We start from the raw sequence: 8,679 nt of genomic DNA on the forward strand, positions 1-8,679 counted from the left end.
ATTTTATGTGACTCCTGCCTCAATTAAAAAAACAGCAATTTATGAATGGAAGTAAGTATGTTTGTTGAGTCATCTCAACAGAAAGCATTTCTGGAATGGTTCTTATATCTGAATGGAGGACCCGTTCCCTTACCAAAGCATGGGTTCATTCAAATTTCAATTCATCCTCTTCTAATCAGGCAAGGTACATGGGAACTTCTAAAATTACCTAAATATTTTAAAATAATGGGGATTATCAGCAAACCTTGGCTTTAATTAGTGATAGGTCTATAGTATCCCCAAAGTTCCTCCTTAATATACAAATATGTCCTGTAAGCTGATGCGTCCTGAGGTGTCACTGCAGATTAAAGTGTATAAAGTGGCCACCCAAATAAAGACAACTGTGGTCAATATGGTAACAGTTCTGCTGTGCATAAATTTAAGGGAGTTGGTTATTCTCCAATCAATTTGGCTAACTTTATTTTTCAGCTTCCATTTCCAAAGAAAGCATAAGCCAATTTGCATCCATACTGATTTACGTACAGCCACAGGGATATTTAAATTCTCTTCTTGCTGCCAAACAGACTTATATTTGATGAAATTGAAAAGTACTGGTATATATTATATTGATATTATAATGTTGATATCTCAAAGTGAAGATCAGACTAACCAGGAATTACCATATTAATCTACTCATGGTCACCTGGAAATAAAGCTGAAATTTAATAAGGTTCTTAGCCTTCAAGAGGCATTGTCAAACCCACAATTCTAAGATCCTGATGCTCCAATATTAACTATGTCAGAAAAATGCATTCAGGCTTACCATAGAATTTGGTAAAAGCCCATGATGGCCAACTGTCAGGAACCACTGGAATTCTAAATTTTTTGCTTCTGCTATGTGAGTCCATAGAATTATTTGAGATCTGTCATGGTTTGTGTTGGGAAAACATTGTGACAATAAGAGATGAGCAGAAGAGTTCACTCATCCAATGGAAATGGTAAGTTCAAGATATGGGGTGGGGGCAACAATTTTGTTACTCATTAACTAAATGATAAGGGAGCTTCTATGACTTTGGGTACTAAATTAACACTAAGGAGTTAATCTCCTTATCTGAAAGGGACCCTCTTTATGATCAATTATAAGGAAACCAAACAAGCAGCATAGCTTCTGGATGATAGCTCAAAGAGGGAGCACTTACACTAAATCTTGAAGGTCGCTACAGTGTGACTGGTTGATGGTTGCACTCTCACTGAAGAAGGAAAATACAAATCCATTCAATGGGCATGATTAGCAGTCATGTTCCTCACTCAGAAGTGGAAATAGATAATAGCATTTCTTAGGGTATGAATAGTTGCTAATTTTGGACAGCAGACCATAGACGTGCAGTAAGAGATGAGACATCAGGAAGGCATTCAAGCAATGTAACAATGTGTGCAAAATAAGATGTAGCAGAAGTCCAAAATGGGAAGAGCAATTGCTCAGTTTGGCAACAGGAAATCAGAGACAAAATGCAACTACGAACATCCACCAAGAGGATCCAGGCAGGCCCATTGCTAGGAAGTGGATTACATGGACCCATTACCATACATCACACAGATACTGATGGTTCTGGACTGGAGGACATACTCATTATGGATTTGGATTTATTTGCCCAGTAAATGAAGCAAATATCTCTAACACTACTAAAGTCCTAGAGTGAAAAATATTTTAATTTGAATCTTGAGCTTCTGATTAAGAGCCCATTTTGTAACAAGTGCAATGAAACAAGAGCCAGTTAACATTATCTTTAATGGATTTATCATATGCCTTACTGTCCACATTGGCAGCATGCATGCAGATATAGACATTTAGATATACTGACATACATGAATACAGATAAGGTTTGGTCCTGGCTGCGATGGTCCACTCTTAAGCAAAATCTGGAGCACTTCTGTACCTACATAATTAAAGCAAATGTGTAAGACTACAACGTTCATACCTCCACTTCTTCTAATCTATTATTCTTTTTTCAAACATCCCTGGTAGATAAGAGCGTATACTCTATCAGACTGCCTGGAATTGATTCCCAGCTGCCAGCCCTTAGGACCCATACAAAATTGGAAAATAAACTTTACTTTTTATTTCTCAATTATCAAATCTGTAAAATGAAGATTATAATGTCACTTATCTCATAAAACAGTAATAAGGATTGAATAAATTAAAGACATGGAAAAACTTCCCCCACTCAGCTAATATTAGGCTATTTAGACATTGACAATAAATAGCAGGGGCCCAAGCAACAGAACTTGCTGTATTTGGAATGATTAAGAAGAAATATGTATAAGGTGTTAAAGAGAAATTCCAACTTGAAAAAATGGGCTTATCTAAAAAAGTTTTGGTAGAAAAATTTGAGAAAGGAACGTGGATGACTGTGAGAAATGATGGGTTTTGTGCAGACCCATGACATTCAGTATAGAAGAGGATCATTTTTGATTAAAGATTACTCTTGTTCCGTATGGTTCTACTCTGACTTGGACCTGGAGAGAGTTATTGCTCAGTGCTAACTTTTACTGACATTTAAATGTTGATTTAAATCATTTTCATTCTTCTCTCCTGGCTTTCCTAATCCCATGGACAGATGTACTCACAAAGCTCATTTGATAGGCTTATCAGGGAGAGGCCGGGCAGTTCTGCAGAGATTGCAGGAGCTGGAGCCACTGAAGCTGCATTTGAGCTCTTTTTACTCTTTCATGCACAAACTTCAGCAAACAATTCCAAATTGCAGAGTCTCAGGCTCTACATCTGTACAGTAGGAATAATTACTACTTCAGGGTAGTGTTCTGAGAACCCCATTGGATATTTGAAAGCATTATGGAAATGAGGGCAATTTATGCTATTATTCATGAGAAGTTTCTTGGATAGATAATTTCAGACAGGTAAAAGCAATGCTTATTAAACATTGTTTTGTTTACTTATTCTTAAAATCTTCAAATGTTGTGGTAAAATACACAGCAATATTTGTTTCTTACTTGAGTTGCATTAGTGCAAGTATATAGGTGTCATAATTGGGTCCTGAGACATTGTCCCTGGAGTTTTGGAAAGTTTCTAATCCTCCATGTTTACATTCCTAACTTTAATTTGTTGCAAATATTGAATTCCCTCCCCGCCCTCTTAACAAAAAAAAATTAATTGCCTTGCTGTTCAAAGGCTGGTCCTTTGGAGGATGTTTCTGGAGCTCAAAATGTAGAGAAACCCTGAGGTCACAAAGATCAATCCAAGAACCCATGGGACAACTTTCATCCTTTTCACTGAAATTGAACAAGAAACTCTGGCCCTGAAGTTTCTTGAATATATTAGATTGGTACACCTATCAGTTTTCCCTGAGAAATAATCTACTGGTAAGTGGAAAATTGAAGAAAATAACTACAGAATCCTGCCTGCTCTATAATTCTAATTACTATCCCCTCCCTCACCCTATTCAAAACTTTATGATATAAAAAGGAGAATTTTTCTTGAGTGATAAAGCAAAGCAGCTCTTAGGGAAGAAGGCTGATTTCAAATCAGGGAAAGGAAACCATTCTGCAGGCCCAGAGGTACATAAATTATATCATATTCCATCATCTCTTTTTCTAGATACTCTTTCTAAAATTATGGATCAGATGTCAATTTTATGTTTTAACTGGATTTGTGTATTTTTTCATCTGTCCTATAAGCTATCATCTGGGTAAATTGCCAATGTTGCTCTAAGGCAGTCATTGTCCTCATTTAGGAAGATAAAAAATGCAGGTCCAAGTCTTCAAGTTTCATATCTAAATACTCTAAAACCAAATTCAGTGTTCTTTTCCAATGTCACACGTACCTCTTCATGAGGCATGTTTCCTGCTCCCAGCCCTGCAGATAGAAGGACAAAATTAGAATCCTTCACTCTGGTGCTCTGACCTGCAAAGCAGGTGTGTTATCTCTCATTTTCTTCATGATCCAAACAGTTTAAGCCCCATTATTGGACCTACAACATGCTGAAAAAATTAATTCTCTGTCCCAAATATATGGAATTGCTAATGCAGTTATGTGACTATATCCAGCAGTTTGCTGCAACCACCATGTTTGAAACAGTTTAAATATAGCTGAAATATATTAGTTCCCATAACTAATTTAAAAAAATTATTAAAATAATCAATAAAGGCAAAATATTACTCCTATACATAGCTCTCTGTGTGAATGAACATAAACCACCTGTTCTGTGAACCCATTCTGCAAGCTCCTCGGATCATTTGTGATGGGTTGCTATGTACCTGAGTACCTCATGGAACCCTGAGTTCCAGAGTGAGTTTTGGCCAATGTTATTTATAGTCCAGAGAGTAAACTGTGTGCAAGAAGAAGTCCACCAAAGGCTCCTTAGCTCTGCCTTATTTTGTTTACTACTGACATGCATTAAACTTGACAGGAATTAAAAAAAAAAAAAAACATATCTGAGCATCCTTTCCATCTCTTCTTGCATTTTGCCAAATGCTTTCATTGAGTAGAAATAATGCTCAGTGTATCGAGTGTGTAGTGGTTACATTATCAATAGGTCTGTCTTTCATATTGGATTTAATTATCCAGCAAGGCTGCAGCCTCTCTCTGATCGCCATTAAACCAGTTAAGATTTGCACAGTGTATATTTCCCTGTCTGAAATAATGCAGAGCTTTGGAAAGAGGGTGACCCTTAAAGTCAGTCAACACTTGCTTCCTACACACAATCAATTATGCACAGAATGCTAGTAAGGTATTTACTTTCTCTGAGCATCACTTTCCTTGTTTCTGAAATGAAAGAGCAGTACCTTAAGACAAAATTCCCTTTAAATTTATGATTGTGAAATCATATGAAAGAGGGATATTAAGCTGTTTAACAAATGCTGAAATACTTGTATGAAGGACTATCCTTTGACCTTGAGAAAAACAGACTTTGAAATAATTCCATTTCTTCACTTCTGTCTCCTCATCAGCAATCTGAGCAATAGTGACCAGCACATACCAGGCTATTGCTATGTATGTGTTGAATGAATGAATGAATGAATGAATATGACATTTAGTTTGCAAAGTGCTTTCACCACTTTGCAATATGAATCCTCATATTAAATCTATTAATATGCTAGTGGTAACTTTATAGATGAGGAAACTTAGACTCTGAAAAGCCAAGAAGTCCTGTGTCACTTGCCCACTATATGGAAGATGTGGCACTTGGCATTGGTTTGCTGAAGAATGTAACTTTGGGTCTCAAACTCTTTTAATTAAAAACAATTATGACTCAACAGGGAATTAAACATGCTTGAAGTTCCTCCATCAACTTAGCAAATGTGATCAGGTTTAACTGAGTCTGTGCTGAGGACCCTCTGTTAGCCCCAATATGTAGGTGAGAACACAGGAGCTGAGAGAAGCTAGAAGTTTAGCATAATGTGACATAGCTCATAAGACGTGAAGTCAAGATTTCTTCAGCTAATATACATTTGATTACAAATTGTGTCTAATGCTCAAAACATGCCTGGGCTTCTGGTGGGAAACTGAAGTCAAATTGAGCTTGTACTTTCCACCCAGTGGTCAATGCCTTAATGAAAGTTACTACTAGAAGTTTTCTGGCAAAAAAAGCCCTCTAAAAAAAAGCCACAAATAGCAGAAGGGTTATGTTCCTGTGACCCCAGGGGAATTTTTCTTATAGCTTAGTAAATGGGATGTTTCCTTTTCCTGTGGGTTCCTGGTAGGTTGTCCCTCATCTTCAGAAGTGAACAAAGCTGGAAGTCCAGGCAGAATGGGACAATTAAAACAATAACTTTATTTGGAATAGTCAGTTGTTTTAGACCTAACACTGATAAAACAACAGAGATTTGGTCTTCCTTCCAAATTAAGCTAGAAACACTTTATTTTCCACTATACTAGGGACTTAGTCATGAGCCCAAAGGAAATGGGAGGATTGCCTTTTTGTCTTGGGAAATTAGACTTTTTGAAACCAACTTGAACTAATTAATTAACTATCATGTATCTCATCCCAAAAGATGAGGATTTTTGAGTCACATTCCCAAAAAGCCCAAGAATGAACCAATGATTTCACTGAAAGGCAGTGATTGCAGAACTCAACAACATAGATCACCGTGTTGAGTCTCTTAAGAGTTGAATATTGGTGAGAAAAGTGCTGAACCTGAAGACTAACTCCTTCTTAACTCTCTTCAGAGTCTTCACTTTAATATCTCCTGGCCAAAATTCTAATGGTTCCCAATTATTTGAAGAAAAAATCATAATGCCTTAGAACTCTTTTTAATGTATCTCACCAACCCATCAAAGTTGCTTCCTCCTTTTTCCTGTCTACTGAGCCTATGGATGCATCCTTTCCCCAATTTTCTATTGGGTTAAAACTATAACCTTTGATTAACAGGAGGTTTTGTATATTTTACATATTAACTCTTTACCACTTTTAGATATTATGTCTTCTAGAGTCTATTAGCCTTATTTGATGTTCTTTACTGAAGAGTCTTAATTTTAATAACGCGAAATCCATCAAATTTTGTTTCATAGTTTTTGATATTTGCGTTCTGTTTTAAAAACTGTCATTGCACAAAGACATTCTACATTGTCATTTATTAATGTTATAATTACACTTTTACATTTAAATCTTTTATCCATCTGGTCTCCAACTTTATGTGTAGTTATTCAAGAATCTATTTTTATCTCTTTTTTTCCACATAAAAAGACATTTTCCTACAAAATCTACTAAGCTGTCACTTCCCCCTTCCTTTGGTGTAGTGATTTCACAATATATCAAGTTACAAATATACATGAGTCTGTATCTGAGATAGCTTTTCTTATCCACTGGACTATTTCAATGTCACAGCTCCACTATCATATTATTTTCATTACTGTTGCTTTGTAGTATTTTTCAAATATTGATCCTCCCCTTTAACTTTCTTTTAAAAATTAATGTACAAGTCATTTACTTTTATTATTCCATATAAATTTTAAAAGGAGTATTCATATTCCTCAAAATAAATCCAGTTAAAATTTTGAATGCATTCAATTGTATCTGTAGATGAATTTAGGAGAAAACTGGAAGCCTTACTGCAGTTTTTACCCATCTGTTAAGATTTTATAACTTTTCAATTACTCATATTTGGTTAAGTACCTTTTTATATTTTTCAAATGATTCCTGTAAAGGTCTTGTGCATACTTTGTTAAAAGCACCAGATGCTTCATATTTCTGTTATTGTTTCTATTATATTTATTTCATTTTTGTTTCCTAATCAGTTGGTTCTAATACAGAAAGAATTATAGGTTTTTCCATCATATGGGCCAGCTGTTACGGCATCCATGATGGTAAAGGTTCTGATTTTTCAGTAATTCTACTTTATTTAAGGAGAAGTTGGGAATCCAGATTTTAATATACCATCTCCTGCTTTTAAAATGTTAACCTGTAATTCAAATGTAAAACACAATACAGGCAATCAATGCCAAGGAAAGCACATATACCTGCTGGATCTAGGCTGTGGGCCTCTGATTTGTAGCCAATATTTAAACAACAGAATGACTAGGAAGGTCAAGAAACTGCCTTGGGAGCCAAGGTCCTATAAACAATTGTACTATCTCTGGACTAAGGGAAGTCAGGTTCAGGATATCTGCTCTGGTGGCCTGATTAAATACTTGCCCTGTTGTTCTATATTGTCCCCAAACACGGGCCTCAATAACACAGACATTGATGCTTAAAGAGGCAGCCCTCATGGGAAATGTATTAACAAATTCCTGTTTAACATCCATAGAGCGCCTGTTGGGAAAAAGCATAGTGACATGGAAAGGACCAATGGTTCCATCTGGACAGAATTCATCCTGGTCGGGTTCTCTGCCCACCCAAAGGTCCAGACAGTTCTCTTTGTGCTGGTTTTATGGATGTACCTGATGATCCTGCTGGGAAATGGAGTCCTCATCTCAGTAATCATCTATGATTCCCATCTGCACACCCTCATGTACTTCTTCCTCTGCAATCTTTCCTTCCTGGACATATGCTACACAAGCTCCTCTGTCCCACTAACTCTCAACAGTTTCCTGACAGTGAGGAAAAGGGTTTCCTTCTCTGGGTGCATGGTGCAGATGTTTCTCTCCTTTGCCATGGGGGCCACCGAATGTGTCCTCTTGGGCATGATGGCACTTGACCGCTACGTGGTCATCTGCTACCCACTCAGGTACCCTGTCATCATGAGAAAGGCTGCCTATGTGCCCATGGCAGCTGAGTCCTGGGTCGCTGGGCTAGTGGACTCCATGGTGCAGACATCTCTCACAATGCAGTTACCATTCTGTGCTAATAACGTCATTCACCATTTTGCCTGTGAAATCCTGGCTATCCTGAAACTGGCCTGTGCTGATATTTCAACCAACATGATCAGCATGACATGCTCAACACATGGGGTATTGGTCAGCTTTTTTCTGAAATTGAATAAGTTACTCTGAGCCTGAGGATTGAATATATAAAATAATCTACTAGTTTTACCTGAGGAATAGCCAACTGGTAAGTGGAAACTAAAAAAAATTCAGCATATTGCCTGCTATATAATTCTCATTAATTTCCCTCAGTCCATCCTAAACCTTATTACATGAAGTGGAGAACGGTTCTTGAGAATATAAAGCAAAGCAGTTCTTAGTGAAGAAGGCTGATCTCAAATCAAGGAAAAGAAACCATTCCGCAGGCCCAGAGGTACATAAAT

General features: G+C 36.9%; 1 protein-coding gene across 1 annotated transcript; it reads left to right on the forward strand.

Moving 5' to 3' along the window:
- The first annotated feature begins 7,768 nt into the window (after nucleotides 1-7,768).
- Nucleotides 7,769-8,425, forward strand: LOC119545355 (olfactory receptor 13C8-like). The gene has a single exon (XM_037850834.1). The coding sequence runs from the start codon at nucleotides 7,769-7,771 to the stop codon at nucleotides 8,423-8,425; it is 657 nt and encodes a 218-aa protein (XP_037706762.1).
- Nucleotides 8,426-8,679: the final 254 nt, after the last annotated feature.

Source organism: Choloepus didactylus, chromosome 10, assembly GCF_015220235.1.
Source record: "Choloepus didactylus isolate mChoDid1 chromosome 10, mChoDid1.pri, whole genome shotgun sequence".
Taxonomy (NCBI): domain Eukaryota; kingdom Metazoa; phylum Chordata; class Mammalia; order Pilosa; family Megalonychidae; genus Choloepus; species Choloepus didactylus.